This window comes from Pavona decussata, unplaced genomic scaffold (assembly GCF_977016875.1).
Source record: "Pavona decussata unplaced genomic scaffold, jaPavDecu1.1 SCAFFOLD_93, whole genome shotgun sequence".
NCBI lineage: Eukaryota > Metazoa > Cnidaria > Anthozoa > Scleractinia > Agariciidae > Pavona > Pavona decussata.
The window spans coordinates 2,124,503-2,150,000 of record NW_028145510.1 but is presented as its reverse complement, the minus strand read 5'-3'; the positions used below and the strand labels follow the sequence as shown (position 1 = coordinate 2,150,000).

The 25,498-nt window shown below is 38.1% G+C and overlaps 1 protein-coding gene across 38 annotated transcripts; it reads left to right on the top strand.

The window, feature by feature from the left end:
- Positions 1–1,611: 1,611 nt before the first annotated feature.
- On the top strand, positions 1,612–24,496 carry LOC146473562 (uncharacterized). 38 transcript variants are annotated; one of them, XM_085118226.1, is made up of 24 exons: positions 1,612–1,703; positions 3,769–3,864; positions 4,174–4,269; positions 4,692–4,787; positions 5,145–5,201; positions 5,644–5,739; positions 7,006–7,101; positions 7,520–7,615; positions 7,961–8,056; positions 8,461–8,556; positions 10,449–10,544; positions 11,280–11,375; positions 11,687–11,782; positions 12,132–12,227; positions 13,046–13,141; positions 13,453–13,548; positions 14,181–14,276; positions 15,080–15,241; positions 15,993–16,070; positions 16,978–17,045; positions 17,549–17,599; positions 19,607–22,944; positions 23,657–23,694; positions 24,351–24,496. In XM_085118226.1, exons 1-23 carry the CDS (start codon positions 1,613–1,615, stop codon positions 23,673–23,675), a joined length of 5,304 nt encoding a protein of 1,767 aa, XP_084974352.1. In that variant the 5' UTR covers position 1,612; the 3' UTR covers positions 23,676–23,694; positions 24,351–24,496. The 38 variants fall into 38 exon arrangements, with proteins under 38 accessions (XP_084974352.1, XP_084974351.1, XP_084974355.1 ...); XM_085118225.1 differs by having other exon boundaries at positions 5,145–5,240; positions 7,961–8,017; XM_085118229.1 differs by having other exon boundaries at positions 5,145–5,240; positions 13,046–13,102; positions 13,453–13,509.
- Positions 24,497–25,498: the final 1,002 nt, after the last annotated feature.

Genomic DNA, 25,498 nt, shown 5'->3' with positions numbered 1-25,498 from the left:
AATGTGCGCGCGTTGTCGATAATGGCTGGTCAAAGCTAGCGAATTTAACATTTCTTAGTTAGTTTCGGTAACATAGATTTTGGCCGAGTGTCGTATTTTAACTGTTTTATGCATAACGGGGGGGAGGGGGGAATAGTTAGAAAAGTCTCGGCAAGTGAAGTTGGTGATATATCCTTTTGCCCTCCTGATTCCAAATTTTAGTTTCCTCTTTCATTTTACTGGTTTGAGGGAAGCCTCACAGACAATCTAATTAACTACGCCTGGTATGTGTCATTGAAGTTAACCCCAAAATCTGAAAACTGAGCACTTCACTCACTGTACTGTTTCTTACTCGCTACTGTTCTTCTTGAAGACTTTAAAAACCGTCAGTACTCTGTGCATTATATTTCTAAGTCGGTTTAATAAATCTGTGTAAAATTTCAGTAATACATACTTTGTTTCCACATACGCACAAAAAATTAAGGAACGCATCGTTTTATGCCAAGTAAGTGTCTGTTGGAAGGGTCTGTAGAGAGTCATAGCGCCTTATATGTAGCCGGATGATCGACATTTCGGCATGTTTCGTTTCCATCGCCTTCTTTGAAGGGGGGTTGCTCGGTTAAAAAAAGCCAAGAAGTAGAAAATTCCAAGCGAGTTATTCTTCAATCTTCCGGGTAAGTTGACAAAAATGTATAAATTGCGCAGCGCCTTCAACTAGGTAAGAAGGAATTGAAAACTATCTCGGCCCTGGAACGTGAAAAGAAGCCCCGACGTTTCAAGCTAGTCATGTTTTTATACCCTAAAGAAGACAGCAAAGTCGAAACGTCGGATTTTGCCCCGCCCCTGAGCGCTTTATTTATCAACTCCTACTTATTCTTCATCTTAAACATGACCGCCACTCCGCCTATTTATTTATGGCTTCAAGCCGTCATCATTCACTTCGTTACGATGGCGGAATTTAGATTCAGGGTCATATTAAGATGTATTCAAAGAAAAAAAAAAAAAAACAACAACAACAAAAAAACAACACAGGAACAATCGCGAAAAAGGAAGCAGGCAATGAATTCGAAACTTTCTTTTTTTACTGTTTTCTGAAATATTTCGTCGGTTGGCTGATAGAAAACGAAATCTTTCTGAAATATGGCAAAAAATCAATTGTGCTTACGTAGACTGTAAGACAGGCATCTGTTGTTATTCTTTTTTATGAGTGAGCGCATAAAATAAGCTTCTTCTACAGGCTAGTGTTTTAGGCCGCAAACCAGAGGCCTTAAAGACAGAAACAGTGTCCTCGTGAAATCTTAATCTGAAAGCTCAATTTCACTGTTATATGTTCCAGAAAACATATAACAGTACAACTAACAATAAAACAGGAAAAAGCTCGATGAAAGATAGTTTTACTGCCATTGAGGTTTGCGCTTGAAACCGCTGTTAACTATCAAATATCTGTATGATACAGAAGACGACGACGTGGCCTCACTTTGCGCGCTAAACGGAGGTGGAACGCACCATGATAAACAATAGAGACGACTGACACACTGTGCAACATGATTAGCTAAAACAACGTTGCATCCTAAGTTACAGTTACTCTTTATAAGCTGAGTATACTGATTAAATATTTGATCTCCCAGCATTCATGGCAAGCAGTGAAAAGGAAGCCAAATGTGAAAGTGACGTCACACCAGCTGGTGAGGAGACTTTGGATTTTGATGATGACACTTCAAAAGGTAGGATTCATGTTATTCTATTAACAGAAGTCGTTGTTTGACTGGAAAACTGTTCAATGTTAATTTTCACAGTTGAAAGAGAACTGAGTTAAGTGCGTGGGTGAAGATACAGCAAACGCCTCCGTAGATCCGCCAGATTGGCTATGAACTCTTTCCGGTTTTCGGGTTTGTTTGTTGTTGTTTTCAATTGCATTCTTGTTTGTTTGATTGTTTTTATAATATTTAATCAGTTGTTTCTGTTGTTTTTATTTCAAGCAATTGTTCATTTAACGTTAACGCAAACACTAAGGCTTCAGGCTCTTATTCAATCAATGAGAAATCTGATTCTGGTTTTCGATCAGACCCCGCCATTTTGCTACAAGCGCCCATCACTCCAAAAGGTGTTAAAAGACATCTTCAGGGCGGATTCAGATTTCAAGACCATATTAGCATTCAAAGCAAAAAAAAAAAAACCAACAACAAACAAACAACAAAAAAGAAAAAAAAAACACGAGAATACTCGCGAAAAGGGAGCAGGAAATCAATCGAAACATTTTTTTTTCGACATTTTCTGCAAAAAAAAAAAGAGTGAATTAGCTGATGGCAAAAGGCAATCTGTATTAAAATGGCCAACTCATGCATATTTTTGTGCTATGTTATTATTAATACACTGAGTCAAACTGTAGTTAATTTCTGTGTGATAATTCGTGAAAATTTGAAACCTAATGTTATTGTCAATTTCACTCTAGACACTTTGCTTTACGTTCTACTGTACAAGTGAACGATAAATAGACAAAAATTTCATGGACAAACATTTTAATGGGATATAAGCACAGCAAGCGAGACCATGTATTGTGTCATAAACTATGTATACATAATAATTTCGTTTTCCATGTATAGGTGAAGTTACATAAGTTGTAACTGGCGCGTCATATGACCGAAAAAAATAATCACAAATCTGGCGAAAACAAAATATTTGGGCTTTACATTTGCGTGGACGGAAAATGTTTCGGAGAGTAATAATAATAATAATAATAATAATAATAATAATAATAATAATAATAATAATAATAATAATAATAATAATAATAATAATAATAATTTTATAATACAATCATTCTTTATTAAAATATTCCACACAAATTGCCAATATTGCTTAATAATAATAATAGTAATAATAATAATAATAATAATAATAATAATGATGATGATGATGATGATGATGATGATGATGATGATGATGATGATGATGATGATAATAATAATAATAATAATAATAATAATGACCGTTTATCAATCACCATTGCATTTAAAAACTGAATTACAGGGATAAAATACAGGCTTCAAAAATTGACACTACTATAATAATACGATTATGTTTATTCGTTCGTCCGAAAATGTTTGAGATTTAATTTTTAGCGTTTGTGTTCGCTCTTACACTTGCTTTCATTTGCACTCGACAAAAAACTTTTGTTTTGTGCGCTTGTGCTATGGGAGCGTGCAAAACAGGCGTGTTATTCATTCTCCTGTGTGAAATACGTCTGTTCTGCAGGCTAGTGCTGAGGTCACAAACCAGGCCTTAATTGCAAAATCAGAAACAAATGTTAATTTCAAGCCTCAATTTCACTGTTGTCTGTTCCAGAGAACGATTATTCATCGCGTTATAACAGAAGAAATACACTCAATGGTATCAAATTCCTACAGCCATCGAGTTTTTGAGCGTGAAAACGGCTTTTTATTGAAAGTAACGTCAAGTATCTGTATGATCCAGAAGACAACGACGTGGCCTCAGTTTGAGAACTAGACGGAAGCGGACGAAACTTCTTCACCGATCTTGCAACGTGATAAGCTAAAACAACGTTGTAGCCTGTTTATATTCTGCCAAGAAATAAATTGTCATTATACTTCGAAACTGTTCTACGTTAAAGCAAATTCATAACTGCTGGCAGATAGGATTGGCTGTATACAAACTGAGAATTATAACGTTGACGTCACTGTTACAGTGTGTGTCTAGTCATAGTTCAGCATCAAAGTTACAGTTACACTTTATAAACTGATTATACCTATTAAATATTTGATCTCCCAGCATTCATGGCAAGCAGTGAAAGCAAAGCCAAAACTAAAAGTGACGTCAAACCAGCTGGTGAGGAGACTTTGGATTTTGATGATGACACTTCGAAAGGTGACGATTCATGTTAATCTATTAACAGAAGTCGTTTTTATACCTAAAAACTGTTCTGCTTTACGTTAAGAAGCTTTAAGACACACTACTTTAACGTAGAATTTAACTGATCGAGTACAGTTTTACACTTTTATTTATCTTAAGTTTTTATAATTATTGTTGTCTGCGACTTTATTTATATTTTATTATCCTTTTAGACATCAGTAAAGCGCACTTGATCATCTTATATGAAAAGCCGCGCGATATAAATTTTACTGTTACACTTATAAGCTGAGCATACTGATTAAATTTAAATATTTGATCTTCCAGCATCCATGACAAGCACTGTAAACAAAGCCAAAACTGAAAATGACGTCACACCAGCTGGTGAGGAGACATTGAAGTGTGATGATGACACTTCGAAAGGTGAGGATTCATGTTATTTTCTTACCAGAAGTCGTTGTTAGACTGGAAAACTGTTCAATGTTAATCTTCGCATTTGTAAGGGAACTGGGTTAAGTGCATGGACGAAGATACAGCAAACGCCTCCGTAGATCCGCCGGAACTGGTTACAAACTCTTTCCGGTTTTCGGTGTTGTTTGTTTGTTGCTGTTTTTATTTGTATGTTTGCTTGTTTGATTGTTCTTACAACGTTTTATAGTTTTTATTTTTATTTGTATTTATTTATTTATTTATTTATTTATTTCAATTGTTCGTTTAACTTTCACGCAGACATTGATGCTTCAAGCTTTCAGTCAATGACTAATACAAATCCAGTTCCGGGTTTTTATCAGCTGAAGCCGTTTTAACCTTAGTATACTGATTAAATATTCGATTGCATTTCCCAGCATCCATAGGAAGCAGTGAAAACAAAGGCAAACCTGAAAGTGACGTCACACCAGCTGGTGAGGAGACTTTGGATTTTGATGATGACACTTCAAAAGGTGAGGATTCATGTTATTTTCTTACCAGAAGTCGTTGTTAGACTGGAAAACTATTAAATGTTAATCTTCACAGTTGTTAGAGAACTGAGTTTAGTGCATGAACGAAGATACAGCAAACGCCTCCTTTCCGTCAGCCTGTTTTATTCCCCCAACGGTGAAATTGTCATTATGCTTCGAAACTGTGTCCGTTAATGTCAGGCTGACATGAATATTGCTGGAAAAAAGGTTTGGCTGTATACACACTGAACATTAAAAGTTCACCTCATTGTTATAGTGTGTGTCTAGGCATAGTTTAGCATCTAAGTTTCATTTACACTTTATAAGCTGAGTATACTGATTAAATATTTGATTTCCCAGCATCCATAGTAACCAGTGAAAGCAAAGCCAAACCTGAAAGTGACGTCACAACAGCAGGTGAGGAGACTTTGGATTTTGATGATGACACTTCGAAAGGTGAGAATTCACGTTATTCTCTTAACAGAAGTCGTTGTTAGACTGGAAAATTGTTCGGTGTTAATCTTCACAGTTGAAAGAGAACTGGGTTAAGTGCATGGGTGAAGATACAGCAAACAACTCCGTAGATCCGCCAGAACTGATTATGAACTCTTTTCGGTTTTCGGTGTTGTTTGTTTGTTGCTGGTTTTATTTGCATGTTTGTTTGTTTGATTGTTCTGATTATGTTCATCGTTTTTTTAATTATTTATTTATTTCTAACAATTGTTCGTTTAACGTTCACGCAAACATTGAGGCTTCAAGCTCTCAGTCAATGACTGAATAAAATCCAGTTCCGGGTTTCGATCAGCCGCCGCCGTTTTAATCTTAGAGTACTAATTAAGTATTCGATTGCATTTCCCAGTATCCCTAGCAAGCAGTGAAAACAAAGCCATACCTGAGAGTGACGTCACACCAACTGGTGAGGAGAATTTGGATTTTGATGATGACACTTCGAAAGGTGACGATTCATGTCATTATCGTAACAGATTCCGTTTTTAGAAGAGAAAACTGTTCTGCTTTACGTTAACAAGCTTTAAAAACACACTACTCTATCTTAGCATTTAATTGATGGAGTACAATTTCACAATTTCATTAACTCCGCTTAAGTTTTAATAATTATTGTAATTTGCGATTTTATATATATTTCCTTTTATCCTTTCACACGTGTAAAGTGCACTTGATCATCTTATATGGAAAATTGTGCAATATAAAAAAACAAGAACCGGGTTTTGATCAGCCGACGGCGTTTTAATGTTAGAGTACTGATTAAATATTCGATATCCTTTCCCAGCATCCGTAGGAAGCAATGAAAACCAAACCAAACCTGAAAGTGACGTCACACCAGTTTTTGATGATGACACTTCGAAAGGTGAGGATTGATGCTATTCTCTTAACAGAAGTCGTTTTTAGACTGGAAAACTATTCTGTGTTAATCTTCACAGTTGAAAGAGAACTGCGTTAAGTATATGGGTGAAGATACAGCAAACGCCTCCGTAGATCCGCCAAATTGGCTATGAACTCTTTCCGGTTTTCGGGTTTGTTTGTTGTTGTTTTCAATTGCATTCTTGTTTGTTCGATTGTTTTTATGTTTAATCATTTGTCTCTGTTGTTTTGTATTTCAAGCAATAGTTCATTTAACGTTCACGAAAAAATTAAGGCTTCAGGCTCTCATTCAATGAATGAGAAATCTGATTCTGGTTTTCGATCAGACCCCGCCATTTTGCTACAAGCGCCGTCTCTCCCAAAGGCGTTAAAAGACATCGTGGCGAGCTGCGGGGCGGATTCAGATTTCAAGACCATATTAGCATTCAAAGCAGAAAAAACAACAGCAAGCAAACAAACAACAAAAAGGAAAAAATGCGAAAATACTCGCGAAAAGGGCGCAGGAAATAAATTCGAAACCTCTACCTATTAAATATTTGATCTCCCAGCAGTCATGGCAAGCAGTGAAAGCAAAGCCAAACTGTTTTGCTTTACGTTAAGAAGCTTTAAGACACACTACTTTAACGTAGCATTTAACTGATGGAGTACAGTTTTACACTTTTATTTATCTTAAGATTTTATAATTATTGTTGTCTGCGACTTTATTTATATTTTCTATTATCCTTTTACACATCAGTAAAGCGCACTTGATCATCTTATATGAAAAGCTGCGCAATATAAATTTTACTGTTACACTTATAAGCTGAGCATAGTGATTAAATTTGAATATTTGATCTTCCAGCATCCGTGCCAAGCACTGAAAACAAAGCCAAAACTGAAAGTGACGCCACACCAGCTGCTGAGGAGACATTGAAGTGTGATGATGACACTTTAAAAGGTGAGGATTCGTGTTATTCTCATACCAGAGGTCGTTCTTAGACTGGAAAACTGTTCAATGTTAATCTTTGCATGTGTAACAGAACTGGGTTAAGTGCATGGGTGAAGATACAGCAAACGCCTCCGTAGATCCGCCGGAACTGGTTACAAACTCTTTCCGGTTTTCGGTGTTGTTTGTTTGTTGCTGTTTTTATTTGCATGTTTGCTTGTTTGATTGTTCTTACAACGTTTTACAGTTTTTATTTTTATTTGTATTTATTTATTGATTGATTTATTTCAATTGTTCGTTTAACGTTCACAAAGACATTGATGCTTCAAGCTTTCAGTCAATGACTAATACAAATCCAGTTCCGGTTTTTTATCAGCTGACGTCGTTTTAACCTTAGTATACTGATTAAATATTCGATTGCATTTTCCAGCATCCATAGGAAGCAGTGAAAACAAAGCCAAACCTGAAAGTGACGTCAAACCAGCCAGTGAGGAGACTTTGGATTTTGATGATGACACTTCGAAAGGTGAGGACTCATGTTATTTTCTTACAAGAAGTCGTTGTTAGATTGGAAAACTATTAAATGATAATCTTCACAGTTGTTAGAGAACTGAGTTTAGTGCATAGACGAAGATACAGCAAACGCCTCCTTTCCGTCAGCCTGTTTTATTCCCCTAACGGTAAAATTATCATTATGCTTCGAAACTGTTTCCGTTAATGTAATATTGCTGGAAAAAAGGTTTGGCTGTATACACACTGAACATTAAAAGTTCACCTCATTGTTATAGTGTGTGTCTAGGCATAGTTTAGCATCTAAGTTGCATTTACACTTTATAAACTGAGTATACTGATTAAATATTTGATTTCCCAGCATCCATAGTAACCAGTGAAAGCAAAGCCAAACCTGAAAGTGACGTCACAACAGCAGGTGAGGAGAATTTGGATTTTGATGATGACACTTCGAAAGGTGAGAATTCACGTTATTCTCTTAACAGAAGTCGTTGTTAGACTGGAAAATTGTTCGGTGTTAATCTTCACAGTTGAAAGAGAACTGGGTTAAGTGCATGGGTGAAGATACAGCAAACGCCTCCGTAGATCCGACAGAACTGATTATGAACTCTTTCCAGTTTTCGGTGTTGTTTGTTTGTCGCTGGTTTTATTTGCATGTTTGTTTGTTTGATTGTTCTGATAATGTTTATCGTTCTTTTAATTATTTATTTATTTCTAACAATTGTTCGTTTAACGTTCATGCAAACATTGAGGCTTCAAGCCCTCAGTCAATGACTAAAAAAAAATCCAGTTCCGGGTTTCGATCAGCCGCTGCCGTTTTAATCTTAGAGTACTAATTAAGTATTCGATTGCATTTCCCAGCATCCTTAGCAAGCAGTGAAAACAAAGCCATACCTGAGAGTGACGTCACTCCAACTGGTGAGGGGAATTTGGATTTTGATGATGACACTTTGAAAGGTGACGATTCATGTTATCATCGTAACAGAAAACGTTTTTAGAAGAGAAAACTGTTCTGCTTTACGTTAACAAGCTTTAAAAACACACTACTCTATCTTAGCATTTAATTGATGGAGTACAATTTCACAATTTCATTAACTCCGCTTAAGTTTTAATAATTATTGTAATTTGCGATTTTATGTATATTTCCTCTTATCCTTTCACACGTGTAAAGTGCACTTGATCATCTTATATGGAAAATTGTGCAATATAAAAAAATCCAGTACCGGGTTGTGATCAGCCGACGGCGTTTTAATGTTAGAGTACTGATTAAGTATTCGATATCTTTTCCCAGCATCCGTAGGAAGCAATGAAAACAAAACCAAGCCTGAATGTGACGTCACACCAGATTTTGATGACACTACGAAAGGTGAGGATTGATGCTATTCTCTTAACAGAAGTCGTTTTTAGACTGGAAAACTATTCTGTGTTAATCTTCACAATTGAAAGAGAACTGCGTTAAGTACATGGGTGAAGATGCAGCAAACGCCTCCGTAGATCCGCCAGATTGGCTATGAACTCTTTCCGGTTTTCGGGTTTGTTTGTTGTTGTTTTCAATTGCATTCTTGTTTGTTTGATTGTTTTTATAATGTTTAATCAGTTGTTTCTGTTGTTTTTATTTCAAGCAATAGTTCATTTAACGTTCACGCAAAAAATAAGGCTTCAGGCTCTCATTCAATGAATGAGCTCTCATTCAATGAATGAGAAATCTGATTCTGGTTTTCGATCAGAGCCCGCCATTTTGCTACAAGCACCCGTCACTCATAAAGGCGTTAAAGGACATCGTGGCGAGCTGCGGGGCGGATTCAGATTTCAAGACCATATAAGCATTCAAAGCAAAAAAACAACAGCAAGCAAACAAACAACAAAAAGGAAAAAAAAAAACAAAAACCGAGAATACTCGCGAAAAGGGAGCAGGAAATGAATTCCAAACCTTTTTTTTTTTTTGGCATTTTCCGCGAAAAAAAAGAAAGAAAGCATACTCATGCATATTTTTGTGCTATGCTATTATTAATACACTGAGTCAAACTGGAGTTAGTTTCTGTGTGATACTTCGAGAAAATTTGGAACTTAATGTTATTGTCAAATTCACTCTAGACACTTTGCTTTACGTTCTACTGTACAAGTGAACGATAAATAGACATCAAAATTTCATGGAAAAGCATAATTTTAACTGGATATAAGCACAGCAAGCGAGACTATGTATTGTGTCATAAACGATGTATACATAATAATTTCGTTTTCCATGATGAAGTTACATAAGTTGTAACTGGCGCGTCATCTGACCGAAAAAAATAATAAAAAATCTGGCGAAAACAAGATATTTGGACTTTATATTTGCGTAAATGGAAAATGTTTCGGAGATTAATAATTATAATAATAATAATAATAATAATAATAATAATAATAATAATAATAATAATAATAATAATAATAATAATAATAATAATAAAATTAACACTACTATAATAATACGATAATGTTTATTCGTCCGAAAATGTTTGAGATTTAATTTTTTCTGCGTTTGTGTTCGTTCTTACGCTTGCTTTCAGTTGCACTTGACAAAAAACTTTTTTTTTGCGGGCTTGCGCTATGGAAGCCTGCAAAACAGGCGTGTTCAAAAGGTGAGACACCATGTCAGTAATCTCTGACCAGAAGTCGTTGTTAGACTGGAAAACTGTTTAATGTTAATCTTCACAGTTGTAAAAGAACTGAGTTAAGTCCATGGATAAAGGTACAGCAAACGCCTCTTAACGTCAAGTACAGCGGTGTGTGTTCAGACATAGTTAAGCATCTAAGCTACAGTTTCACTTTATAAGCTGAGTATACCGATTAAATATTTGATTTCCCAGCACCCATGGCAAGCAGTGAAAGCAAAGCCAAAAGTGAAGGTGACGTCACACCAGCTGGTGAGGAGAATTTGAAGCTTGATGATGACACTTCGAAAGGTGAGTATTCATGTTATTCTCTGACCAGAACTCGTTGTTTGACTGGAAAACTGTTCAATGTTAATCTTTACAGTTGTAAGAGAACTGAGTTAAGTCCATGGATGAAGATACAACAAATGCCCCTTAACGTCAAGTACAGTGTGTGTCCAGTCATAATTTAGCATGTAAGTTACAGTTACACTTTATAATCTGCGTATACTGATTAAATATTTGATTTCCCAGCATCCATGGCAAGCAGTGAAAGCAAAGTCAAACCTGAAAGTGACGTCACACCAGCTGGTGAGGATTTGGATGATGACACCTCGAAAGGTGAGGATTCATGTTATTCTCTCACCAGAAGTCGTTGGACTGGAAACATGTTCAATGTTAATCTACACAGTTGAAAGAGAACGGGGTTAACTTCATCGGTGAAGATACAGCAAACGCCTCCGTAGATCCGCCGGAACTGGTTACAAACTCTTTCCGGGTTTCGGTGTTGTTTGTTTGTTGCTGTTTTTATTTGCATGTTTGTTCGTTTAATTGTTCTTATAATGTTTATAGTTTTTTTAATTAATTATTTATTTATTTATTTATTTATTATAATTAAATTTCTAACAATTGTTCGTTTAACGTTCACGCAAACATCAAGGCTTCAAGCTCTCCGCCAGTCAAATGACTAAAACAAATCCAGTTCCGGGTTTTGATCAGCCGTTTCAATCTTAGGATACTGATTAGATATTTGATTGCATTTCCCAGCATCCTTAGCAAGCAGTGAAAGCAAAGCCAAACCTGATAGTGACGTCACACCACCTGGTGAGGAGACTTTGTATTTTGATGATGACACTTCAAAAGGTGAGGATTCATGCTATTATCCTAGCAGAAGTCGTTTTTTGACCTGAAAACTGTTCTCCTAGACGTTAAGAAGCTTTTAAAGACAGACTACTTTAACGTAGCTTTCAATTGATGGAGTACAGTCTTACAATTTCATTTATGTTAAGTTTTTATAATTATTGTTGTCTGCGATTTTATGTATATTTTCTATTATCCTTTTACACGTGTAAAGTGCACTTGATCATCTTAAATGAAAAGTTTGGCAATATAAATTTTACAGTTACACTTATAAGCTGAGCATACTGATTAAATTTAAATGTTTGATCTTCCAGCATCCATGACAAGCACAGAAAACAAAGCCAAAACTGAAAATGACGTCACACCAGCTGGTGAGGAGACTTTGAACTGTGATGATTACACTTTGAAAGGTGAGGATTCATGTTATTCTCATACCAGAAGTCGTTGTTAGACTGGAAAACTGTTCAATGTTAATCTTCACATTTGTAAGAGAACTGAGTTTAGGGCATGGACGAAGATACAGCAAACGCCTCCTTTCCGTCAGCCTGTTTTATTCCCCCAGCGGTAAAACTGTTATTAATGTATGCTTCGAAACTGTGTCCGTTAATGTAATATTGCTGGAAAAAGGTTTGGCTGTACACACTCTGAAAATTAAAAGTTTACCTCATTGTTATACTGTGTGTCTAGGCATAGTTTAGCATCTAAGTTGCATTTACACTTTATAAGCTGAGTATACTGATTGAATATTTGATCTCCCAGCATCCATGGCAACGATTGACAGCGAAGCCAAAAGTGAAGGTGACGTCACAACAGCTGGTGAGGAGACTTTGGAATTTGATGATGACACTTCGAAAGGTGAGGATTTTATGTTATTCTCTTACCAGAAGTAGTTGTTATACAGAAAAACTGTTGTGTCTTAATCTTCACAGTTGAAAGAGAATTGGGTTAAGTGCATAGGTGAAGATACAGCAAACGCCTCAGTAAATCCGCCAGAACTGGTTACAAACCCTTTCCGGTTTTCGGTGTTGTTTGTTTGTTGCTATTTTTATTTGCATGTTTGTTTGTTTGATTGTTCTTATAAAGTTTTATCGTTTTCTTTTTTCTTTTTTATTTATTTCTAACAGTTGTTCATTTAACGTTCATGCAAACATTGAGGCTTCAAGCTCTCAGTCTTTGGCTAAAACAATCCAGTTCCGGGTTTTGATCAGCTGACGCCTGTAATCTTAAGCCGGCGACACACCTGGCGATTTTATACGCCGATGGCGGCGAATTTGATCGGCCAGCGAAAATCGCTTGCGATATTCGCCCCCGATTATTGTGCACACCTGGCAATTTTTTTCGCCGATCGCGTTGATGTGGCAGTTTCGAAAAGTCATTGTGTTAAAATTGCCCTACCTGATGGGTTGACTTTACTGGCGATTCGCAGTGATGAGCGTAGAAAATCGCGGGAACGGGCCGGAACACTTGACGAATGCCGGCGAATTTAATCGCCGATATTTGACATGCCAGATATCGGCGATTTTATACGCCGATCGTGGCGATCGGTAAAAAATCGCAATTGCTGCACCGGGCACACGTGGCGATTTTTGCCAATCGCGGCGATCGGCGTATAAAATCGCCAGGTGTGTTGCCGGCTTTGCAGTACTGATAAAATATTCGATTGCATCTCGCAGTATCCATAGGAAGCAATGAAAACAAAGCCAAACCTGAAAGTGACGTCACACCAGCTGGTGAGGAGACTTTGCATTTTGATGATGACACTTCGGAAGGTGAGGATTCATGTTATTATCGTAGAAGAAGTTGTGTTTTGACCAGAAAACTGTTCTGCTTTACGTCAAGAAGCTTTCAAAGACATACTCCTTTAAAGTTGCATTTAATTGATTGAGTACAGTTTTACAATTTCATTTATCATAAGTTTTTATAATTGTTGTTGTCTGCGATTTTATATATATTTTCTATTATCCTTTTACACATGTAAAGCGCACTTGATCATCTTACATGGAAAGTTTCGCAATATAAATTTTACAGTTACAATTATAAGCTGAGTATACTGATTAAATTTAAATATTTGATCTTCCAGCATCCATGACAAGCACTGAAAACAAAGCCAAAACTGAAAATGACGTCACACCAGCTGGTGAGGAGACATTGAAGTGTGATGATGACACTTCGAAAGGTGAGGATTCATGTTATTTTCTTACCAGAAGTCGTTCTTAGACTGGAAAACTGTTTATTGTTAATCTTCACAGTTGTAAGAGAACTGAGTTAAGTGCATGGATGGAGATACAGCAAACGCCCTTTTTAACTGTAAACCCTACTTTCTACTCCCCTTAGTGGAAAGCCGCCAGGGAAAGTTTCTGGTTTTGTCTGTTTTTTGTTGTTTCTGTTTGCTTGTTTGTTTTTAATGGTTTATTTGTTGGTATTTAGTTATTTATTTATTTATTTATTTACTCATTTATTATAAGATGAAAAGTGATGCCATTATATTAGTTTGTAAGAATTCGTAATTCTATTTGGAAATTGCTGTACATGCTGTTCGTAATAACAAGGTTTGAGTGGACACAGTAAAATTTAAAGCTTCAGCTCATTCTGTACTGTTTGTCTTTGTCCAGTATCTAACTTGCAGTTGACAATAAGTCTATGTATACATTCACACATACATATTTTATTGGCTCCTCCCTACGGGGCTTTTCAGAGTCAATTTAACATTACATAACTAAGTACAAGACAATGATAAAAGAGGATAAAGCTAGTGGATGAACTATCACTGATTATTTAACCTAAAAATAAAAATATTCGTTTTCTCAGCATCCATGGTAAGCAGCGAAGTCAAAGCTAAACCTGGAAGTGACGTCACACCAGCTGGTGAGGAGAATTTGCATTTCGATGATGACACTTTGAGAGGTAAAGAGTCATTTCTGTCAGTTGCCTGTTTATCACAAGAAAGCTGAGTTTAGTCCTTGGGTGATAGCTAATGGATAATGGTGTTAGTAGTAAAAGCCACTTTTTCTTACTTATAAACACCCTCCCTGCCTTCTCTAATCCTCCAGTGTGGTTATAATAAACCCCTTCCGGATATAGTCCCCTTCCCTTTCCCCTTATAGCCTATGAGCAAACTCTCCGTTATAGGTCAGCTGCGAGACGACATAGCAAGAGTGGCGAGCCCCCGCCTCGGCTCGCGCTTTACCCTCTCGCGGCCGACCTATAATGAAGAGCTTGCTCAGTCGCAGGCTTCTCCCCTTATTGGCATCGTCTCTTTACGTTAGGCTATACAATATGGAGCTCAAATGAAAGTTGGCCGTTATTAAGGTTAAAATATGCTTGCTGGAAAATATTACAGGGAATGTATACTTACGAGTAAGTATGACGCACAACTCGCCATATCCTTACAGACACATCACTCTACTCAACAACGAACAGAAAAGCACAACAAAACGAGCACGCTAAAGCAAAACGCAACGGCTTAACAACAAGACAAAACCCAGCACAAAGAGACAAAAAGTACAACGAAATACTTGTAACAAGACAAAACATGACACAACAAAACAAAGTATAACAGTCATGTAACACCGTATGCAAAACACAGCACAACATAACCTGACTATAAAACACTTCACAGCACCGCGACACAATCTTGGAGTTTGTGCAGTATCTCACAGTACTCCCAAGCCGGTTTTAAAGATTTTTTTAATTTTGCTTCATTGTAGCAATAACAGAGGTTTATAAGAATGACGGTAATGATGAATACGGGAAAAGGAATTTCAGAAACGCCATCAACTTTTACACCGAAGGAATTAAAGTGAACTGCAAGGATGAAGAACTGAAAGCCAAACTGTATTGCAACAGGGCGGCAGCGCACTTTCGTTTAGGTGAGAGGTTTTATTTCAATTTTCTTATTTATTCAGCATTTATTTAGTTACTGTAATTTAGGTATTACGCATTGAGCTGTGAAATGAATCCGGATCAATTCTCATTTCTCTATTCATATTTCTCAATTTGCCGCGTATATCTCCTCGTAGAAAATGAGGCTACGTGTTAGGGCCCTTGTTATTCAATATTTTTGTCATTAATTCCTGAGCCGCTAAAGTTACACTGATGATATAGTCAGCTATTGCTGATCGTTTTCTTAGTAATAAGAAACAAACGGAAGCATACCGGAGTGATTTCGAAATAATAAAATGATCCTTAAATATGATAAATGCAAGGCATCGGTTCTGTTGAATAACCACAACACGAGGCTATCCTACTTGTTAACGACTCTCTGAACTTTTGAAAATACATCACAGCAAGTAAGTCGGAAAACAGCTCGATGAACTTTCTAAACTAAATTAATTTCAGATGTATCTCGAGACGTGCTGCCTACCGATTGAGAATAATAATACAGGGGACAGATTTTCACTAATTGATCAGGGAGCCATTTGGAAATGGCCCTGGAACGAAGTTGTTCCAAGAAGCGCTCTTTCGCTTGTTCTTGAAAACTTTTTTCCCGCCGATTTTAACCGGATTTTTACTACGTCCCACACCAAATAGCTTCCCTTGCGTCTCCGAGAATGCTAGAGGTCTGGCCAGGTGCGTTAGCCTGAGGGTAAATGAATTTTTATATTTATCTATAATTTTTAGGGAATTATCGGGATTCACTTAGTGATGCAAAAGTTTCCACTGAATTACAACCATCTTATTTGAAAGCAATCATTAGAGGTAAGATGTCGTGAAATTCTAGACGTAGTAGTTTAAAGAAAGTAATGAGTTTAAAACTGCAGCAATCTACCGCCGCGATATCTACCATAGTCTCCCGATACAATCTATGAAGTGAGGGCGATTAACAATGTTTTGCAGATGTATAGATCATGACTCTTTTACACCAGATAGGTCAACGAGTCGCGAATTTATACAAAATCCATCTGTTTTTCAGAACTGGTTGTCCGTATCAAATGTCATATCATTGTGAAAGATGGTACCTTGCATATATGCGATTTTATATGTTTTAAAAGTGTATCGCTACACATCGCCAACGTGCGCAAAAATACCGAAATAACAATTTGTTCAGAAACATGTCTTTTTTCTTTCAACAAACTTTTATCACACCGGTGCAGATGTCTGACATTGCGCATGGCCGGCATAAACCTCATGACTGCTATTAACCTATTTATTGTATGAAGTGTTCGCGTCGCCCCTGTGTCCATATTAAGCGGGTTTCATCATGTAAGAAAATATATCCTCTCATTGTGAAGACTTGGCGGCTGTCCATAAAGTGGTGCATGTTAAAGACCGTATGCCAGAATAAGAATAAGCGGAATAGTTGTTAGCTTTTCTTTTAAGTAAATTTGGGAAGACATTTGTACAAATTTTCGCTGACACATGATAATTTAAGAGCGATTTTGTATTCCAGTAACTCCAAAAACCCCTTGAGGAATTTCTTGTATTATTGTATGTATTCCTTTTCGGGAATAAACGAACGCACCCTAACAGTGTTGCAAAATGGCGATCCTTTCTCATCATCCTCAAGTGTCACGATCATGATACACGTGCGCAAACATAGAAACTAAATTTTGAGGTAAACTAGCTTGACTTAAAAACAAATCGAGTTACCATGTATGTTTTTTAGGAGCAAGTGCTTGTGTGGAGCTGAATCTGTTTGAAGAAGCGAACACGTGGTGTGATCAAGGATTAGCAGTATCCTTTGCTTCTTTCATTGTAGCATAAACATTCCCGGATGTAATAAGGTTGTTTTCATAATGAAAGGCAGTACTGAATTCCCTTATATGTCCCAACACAAAACGTGCCTCCCCCCCCCCCCCCACATCACCTGCAAAAAAATGATATGATTAGCATTCCTACGTTTTATACTGCCACAGCATAAAACATAGGATGCTCTGTATATGCCTTATAATTCTTATCTGATTAGAGTAGTTGAGAGAGAACACAAGAGAACCTTAAAATGAACTGCATACACTTTAATGTACGCCATTTTACCCCTACTTTTATCGCAAAACCGTTTTAAAGACCATGTCAGTTTACAATCGAGTATCTATAACCCTGAGGTGCAAAGAAATTGTTTGCCGATGAATTATGGCATAAGTAGCCGATCAGGTACAACTGAAAATTATGATTATAACGTCTCATCGAATTTACTTGCATGCGCATCTTTACAACGTAACAACCTTAACTTTGAAAAGTTCGACAAAGAAAATGCGACGCTGTTGCAACTCAGAAGTAGGTCTCAAAAGGTATTGTTATTTACTTTTTTTTACTTTTTTAAGCGCTTTAAAAAAGGTATTCAAAAGGTATTGTTACTTACTTTATTTGAAGGCTATAGGTTCCTTGTTTTAAAGCAAATTAGTGTTAGCAGTATATAACTCTGGGTAGGTCCTGTTTGTTAGGATAAAAAACAGTTTAATTATTTATAATTTTCAACAGAATAAATGTCATTTAAAAAGGTTATGTGCACGATCGATCCGGACTAGACATCATCCTCTCAACCCTATTCAGGCTGCGTGCTGAGGAGGGGGGGGGGGGGGTGTTGGCACAAAGTGCCCCCCTCCGAGCTGGCGTTGAATATATATAACTTCTTAAATAAAAAAGCAAACACCACCAAACTTGGGGAATTTTCAAAAAAATTATTTGGTAACAACTTTATACAATAATTGATTGCTTACATGGCTTGTTGTTGCCATAAAAACAAGATCTTGACAGCCCAATTTTTCGAAATTTTCTCATAACTTTTACAATTTTACATCATTTGATTCTTATTTATTGATTTTAATGAATTTTCAACCAATTTGGAGAATTTTCTGCGGTTTTGGAGATATCGGAAAATGCAGGTGGCGGGTCTGCGAAGAACAAATAATTCAATTATCACGTGATATAACGTCACCAGTCCACCTTCTGGAGCTAAAAAAAAACAGTTTTGGACATGCTATATAGCCTTCGAGTTTCACTGCTGAAGCCTAAATGGCTTTGAAGTTACGAAAGGGGGGGGGGGGGGGTGGGGCGGGAAAACAAAGTGACCCCTCAAGCTAAGTTCGAGAACCGTTTACCTTCGTACAGCGAACCACGGCAGATGGAACAAAGTAAGGCAAAGATTTCAGCCCCAGCCCTGTTGTCTTCCTTGAATCTTGAATTCATTTCTTCCAATAAATGATCTTTAAAAGGTATGGCGATTCCGGGTTTACTCTAGATGCATTGTTTCTAAGTGCCTGTTTACCATTGATTCTTGGCGCTGAGACTGTAGCACCATTTCTTATCAGCCAGCCTAGAGGAGTGTTCAAACCCTTCATGGCACATCCTCTTCTGTTTGACATCACCCTGTCACTGAACTGCTTTGATAGTGTCGTCAATAATAGAATAAGCCTGGAAGACATCCTGGTCTTTCTTTTGAAGCTTGGCTGCAATGGGTTTGAGAGTGTAGGCTATTCTTTGTAATTACAAAGGTCAAAATGAACCCGAAGGTCATCAGATTTGTCAAAGGCCTTGTGCATTGATTGTAGTCTACCTGACCCATGTGAATGATATCGAGGAAAATACTGCTTTGAGAGCAGAGGCGAACAGCCCACTAGAGGGTACCCCCCAAAAGTTACAGTTTTGAATATACTTGGAATTTAGTTTAATGGCAAAATGATTTAAAAAAATTAACCAATTGAATAATGATATGCTTCCCTGACGATGCAGGGATTTAAGTGTCAAACAAGTAGTAAACAAACAAACAAACAAACAGAAAACCAAGCAAAAACCGGTCTAATAGGGGGACACCCTAGGCCCTCCCCCTGGATCCGCCACTGGGACTGTACCCAAGGCGGTTTCTGGCTGTAATCTGCCGGGTGCCAAAATATTAATCATCTACATGAAATCCCGTTGCAGTTCTCGTTTACGAGTGAAATTTGATTGTGATTCATTTAGATTTTTCATCCAGCCGGTAGAGTTTGTGTCCTCAACTAGCTGCGATATATCCCGTAATGCCCAGTGCCAAAGTATTCATCCTCACTAAATTCCTTTGTTATTTCCTTGCATGACATCGACGAACACATCCCCTATACATTTTCAACCAACATTTCTCGGGCTCATTAAGAAACGTTACAGGACTTCTTACATTGGGAATTACAAAAAATGCAATACATATATGGTAAATATCACGTCAAGAGCATGCAACGAAGAAACAATCTGTTGGAAACGAATATTTAGTAGAAAAGCCTTATGTGAGCCTTACTAATTATTACCAATCTCTTGGTGATTTCCAGAGCGCGTTCACGTACCATCAGAAAGCTCGTAATATCACCAAAGAAGTTGAAAACAAGAGTTTAGAAGAAGAACCGTCATACATGATCCGTGGTCTTGCTTACCATTGCCTCGGTGAATTCGAGAAGGCTATCGAGTTTTATCAGCAAGCTCTTAGCATCAGTAAAGAAGTTGGGAACAAAGATTTAGAAGGAAGAGTTTATGGTAACCTCGGTTGTGCTTACCACTCTCTTGGTGATTTAAAGACAGCTATCGAGTTCCATCAGCAAGCTCTTAGAATCAGTAAAGACGTTGGGAACAAAAATTCAGAAGGAAGCGTTTATGGGAGCCTCGGTGATGCTTACCACTCTCTTGGTGATTTTAAGACAGCTATCGAGTTCCATCAGCAAGCTCTTAGAATCAGTAAAGAAGTTGGGAACAAAAATTTAGAAGGAAGAGTTTATGGGAGCCTCGGTAGTGCTTACCACTCTCTTGGTGATTTCAAGACAGCTATCGAGTTCCATCAGCAAGCTCTTAGAATCAGTAAAGAAGTTGGGAACAAAAATTTAGAAGGAAGTGTTTATGGGAGCCTCGGTAGTGCTTACCACTCTCTTGGTGATTTCAAGACAGCTATCGAGTTCCATCAGCAAGCTCTTAGAATCAGTAAAGAAGTTGAGAACAAAGGTTTAGAAGGAAGCGTTTATGGGAGCCTCGGTAGTGCTTACCGCTCTCTTGGTGATTTTAAGACAGCTATCGAGTTTCATCAGCAAGCTCTTAGAATCAGTAAAGAAGTTGGGAACAAAGATTCAGAAGGAAGCGTTTATGTGGGTCTCGGTAATGCTTACGGCTCTCTTGGTGATTTCAAGAAAGCTATCGAGTTCCATCAGCAAGCTCTTAGAATCAGTAAAGAAGTTGGGTACAAAAATTTAGAAGGAAGCGCTTATGGGAACCTCGGTAGTGCTTACGGCTATCTTGGTGATTTCAAGACAGCTATCGAGTTCCATCAGCAAGCTCTTAGAATCAGTAAAGAAGTTGGGAACAAAGATTTAGAAGGAAGAGTTTATATGAACCTCGGTAATGCTTGGGGCTCTCTTGGTGATTTCAAGACAGCTATCGAATTCCATCAGCAAGCTCTTAGAATCAGTAAAGAAGTTGGGAACAAGTATTTAGAAAGAAGCGCTTATGGGAACCTCGGTAGTGCTTACGGCTCTCTTGGTAATTTCAAGACAGCTATCGAGTTCCATCAGCAAGCTCTTAGTATCAGCAAAGAAGTTGGGAACAAAAATTTAGAAGGAAGTGTTTATGGGAGCCTCGGTAGTGCTTACCACTCTCTTGGTGATTTCAAGACTGCTATCGAGTTCTATCAGCAAGCTCTTAATATCAATAAAGAAACTGATAACAAAGATGCAGAAGGAGGAGTTTATATGAACCTCGGTAGTGCTTACAAGTCTCTTGGTGATTTTAAGACAGCTATCAAGTTCCATCAGCAGGCTCTTAGTATCAGTAAAGAAACTGGTAACAAAGATTTAGAAGGAATGGTATACGGTGCGCTTGGTATTGATTACCAATCTGAAAGGGATTATGAGAAAGCTACCGAGTTTTATCAGCGAGCTCTTAATATCGCCAAAGAAATTGGGAACAGGACCTTAGAAGGAGGGTTATATCTGAATCTTGGTGGTGTTTATACATACCTTGGTAACTTTAAGGCAGCTATGGAGTTCTATCAGCAAGCTCTTAGTATCGCTAAAGAAGTTGGTAGCAAATATTTGGAAGGATGCACACATGAGAGCCTTGGAACTGTTTATTTCCGGCAAAGAGATTTCAAGACAGCCGTCGAGCACCATCGGAAAGCTCTAAGTATCGCTAAAGAAACTGGAGAAAAAATGCTTGAAGCAACGGCATATGGAAGTCTTGGTGATGATCACCTTCTCGACGATGTTTGTACAGCTGAAGATTTTTATAAATGTAGTGTACGATTATTTGATAAACTTAGGGGTCTTCTTCAATCGAATGACAAATGGAAAATCGACTTCCGAAACAAACATGAGACTATCTACAGAAGCTTATGGATTACTCAGTTACAACAGAACAAGACAGTGGAGGCGCTTTTTACTGCTGAGCGTGGACGTGCACAAGCTCTGATGGATCTCATGGAATCACAGTACGGCGTAAAATCAGTTCATCCAGTATCTGCTGAGAAGACGAATACAATGTCTTCCATTCCAAGCCACCTTCCATCGAAAACGATATTTCTTGCTGAATCCCCCAGTATACTCAACTTCTGGGTGCTGCAAAAAGGACATCCTTGTCAGTTTGAGGAAAAGGCAATCGGTGATAGTTTGGAGTCTCTGACCCACAAAACGTACAAACAGATTGGAGTCTTTAAAAAAGTCATGTGTGAAAATCGTTCCTTGGATGGCCCAGCAGATGAAGAATCTGAAGAGGTTCCTTATCAAAATCGGGATGAAAAATCAAAGGCATCTGTAGAAGGCGAAATCGATGCTTTAAAGGCGTTGTCCGATGTGGTCCTGGGACCGATTTCACATCTACTACAAAGCGATGAAGTTATCGTTGTTCCTGATGGTCCACTATTTTTGGTTCCGTATGCTGCACTTCTGGACCAACATTCCAGGTACTTATCTGAAACGCTCACAATTCGACTGGTTCCTACACTGACAAGTTTGAGGCTGATGACAGAGTGTCCTGAGGGGTACCACAGTACGTCTGGTGCTCTTCTTGTTGGTGATCCATGGGTGGAAGGTATCCTTTTCAGAGGACGTAGAATCCTGCAGCTTCCGGCTGCCAAAGAGGAGGTGGAAATGATCGGCGCTATTCTGAACGTCAAACCTCTGACTGGAAAAGAGGCAACAAAACCTGAAGTGCTGAGCAGGCTAAACTCAGTGGCCTTGGTACACATTGCAGCCCATGGCCGTGCGGAAACTGGTGAAATTTTCTTGTCTCCTAATCCAACGGTGGCCAATGAAAGACCCAAAGAGAAAGACTTCCTTTTGACAATGGCTGATGTGTTAAAAGCCAAACTGCGAGCAAGATTGGTTGTCTTAAGCTGCTGCCACAGCGGCCGAGGGAAGATCAAGGCCGAGGGTGTGGTGGGTCTTGCCCGTGCTTTTTTGGGTGCCGGTGCTCGTTGTGTCCTTGCATCACTGTGGGCCATTAGTGACGAAGCTACTCTGCAGTTTATGAGATACTTCTACGAGCATTTGGCGGAAGGACAACGTGCCAGTAAGGCTCTCCACCAGACCATGAAACAAATGCGGGAATCTGACAACTTCAGTGACATTAAATACTGGGCTCCGTTTGTGCTGATCGGCGATGACGTAACACTGAGTTTCGGTCACTTGAGGTAAGTTGTTTGGGCTTGATTGGAAACGTCACCTTTGAATATTTATTAATTTAAAGTATTTCAAAACCTCTTAACCCTATAACCCTAGGTCCCCAAATTCGAAACGTAAAGTGTGCCTTAGGAAATACTGCTGAGCGGCTTTCATTCGCATGAATGGTGACTGCCCTTCATTAATAAATATTTGGCTTTATCAACCGAGTAAATAAGGTAATTTTGTAGCGGTAAAGAGATTCTAGTGCTGACATTTCGAGCGAAGGGCCAACACTCGAAACATCAACACTCAAATCTCAATTAATCTACGGTGGCCAAATTACGTCTTCAATTCTACCAGGGTAGTGGTAGTCCCAGGTCAGGAGCGGTACACTGTCCTTGCAAGTGGTGGTCACAAGTAATGTTTTTAACCCCATCTCCACAAACTCGTTTTGGGAGCTGTTGGCTGAGGATTGCAAATCAAACTTCGGAAATGCGTATGGAGAAGTGGATCCGTATAACAGGACCACTTGTGGCACCTGTGTGTGTCGTGTGAAGGGAAAAGCAGCTCTCCTTGGCTGCCACCTTGGTATTATTCGGTGCTGTGAGCATTCGTAAGATTCTGGCAACACCCCGAAGCCGGTGTGGTGTCCTTGTTGCTGTCTATAGTTTGCCTTCATTAGAAAGTGTTTTATATTGTTAACGGATGGTCATATATGTGTCATTTTCTTTCTTGTTTCAGTAATGTTTTAGATCACTGAGAAAGAGCTTTAGACGATGGTAAGTTACAGTAATGTGAACTTTTCTTCCGTTATCTGTCATACAACGGAATAAAGTAGTGTTTTAACTCGGACTGCAGTAATTAAAATTACTGCAGTCCGAGTCATCATCAAAAAATGATTCAATCAAACCTGTAGGACTACTTCGTATAAGCGGCTACTTTTACAACTTTTGTAAATCCCGCCCCACGGACAGTTGGAACGTCACAGACCGGCCGTGAAGACTTTGGGGGCTGATAATTTGATAATTTACCCTGTGATAAGCGACCAGTTGATACATGGTCTGGTTTCAGTATGGGGGAAAAAAATAATGCGCAATGTACAATTCCAATATGACAGTGAAATTTTCTCTCATACTTGAACGTTTTGTTTCTGTTAAGGTGGGGCTCTACCTGAATTTGAGTGAAATTTGAAGAGGTTTTAAGAATGGATAGAAGAAAGAAAATGATTTTTGGAACACTAACACTAAGGCTATATCCCCCGGGTTGGGGGGGGGGGGGGGTTAAGGGGGTGGGGTGTACTGCCTGGATTTTTGCATGAGGGTGTGCCACTGGGATTTTGAAACCTTTACCCTATACTAAACCACGTCTCCTAGTTTGTTGCATACTGTGATTACACATGTCAACATATAATCGTGCGGTGTCTGTTACGTTTCAGAACTGCCAAGCAAAACAATCCGATAATCCAACGGATATTACAGGAAACTTAAACATCCGCTATGATAATAGCGACATTCCTAGTGTTGGATGATATATATAATGATAATGAAAGATTATAATGATCCGCAGTAACTGTTTTTGTGTTGCCAATTGTGCTCTTCTTGGAATATTTAGACTCGATAAGACTTCATTTTACTGTTTTTAGCTTACCTGACTTGTTTTTCAGTAACTTACCCGGGAAAATTTTTTAAGGGAAAGCAGACACAAAAACTATAGCCTATAGCCTGCGTAGCTGGCGGTTTTGCACTGGTGGATCAACACATACAAGTCGTTGAGAGGAAATGATCAAATAATGCCCCATTCACAACAAGGCTTAAACACGTTTAAAAGCTCAGTTTAGTTAAACAAAGTTTTTAAATTAAAAAAAAAAGTTTCCTTCATAAAAGCTGCTTTCAGATTTTTGTCGTCTACAGATTAAGCACAAATGAAAGCATAAGTTAAAGAATTCTTGAATTCTACGTCAAAGTCAGTAAGATAAGTTAAGGGTGTAAATGATTCATAATATATAAATATGAATACACGAAACATAGATTTCAACTGCCAGTGAAAGACCAAATAGAAGCAAGACCCTCGTAGTTATTTACACAACTCAAGCCGCTTTTTGCTAGGGTCTTCACATTCATTTATTCATCATTCCTCCACGGGTATATTGGGAACTCACAATATGACCAACTCCCAGTTGGCTTGATAGCTCAGTTGGAAGTTCACTACACCTGTATCGCAGAGGTCATGGGTTCGAATCTCTTTCAAGCCTGAATTTTTTTTAGCCTTTCTTTCCGCAACTTTTTAAGTTATGTAAATAACTTCGAGGGCCTTTCTTTTATTCAATAATTTTATAATATACTAATTATAAAGCACAGGGTAAAATACCGATTATCCAAAGGAAACATGTGGGTGATCCAAGTATAGGAAATGACGTCCGTTACCGTAAAGCAATCAGATTGCGCCCCAAATCAGTAATATCCTGCTGCTCCAACAGTTAATGTACATATGTAGTAGTGAGCAACTACTGTAAGTTTAACTCAATCGCTGAAGGTTATTTAAGTGTACTTGTATTGTCTTTTTTGCAAACGTATGGTTCCTTTT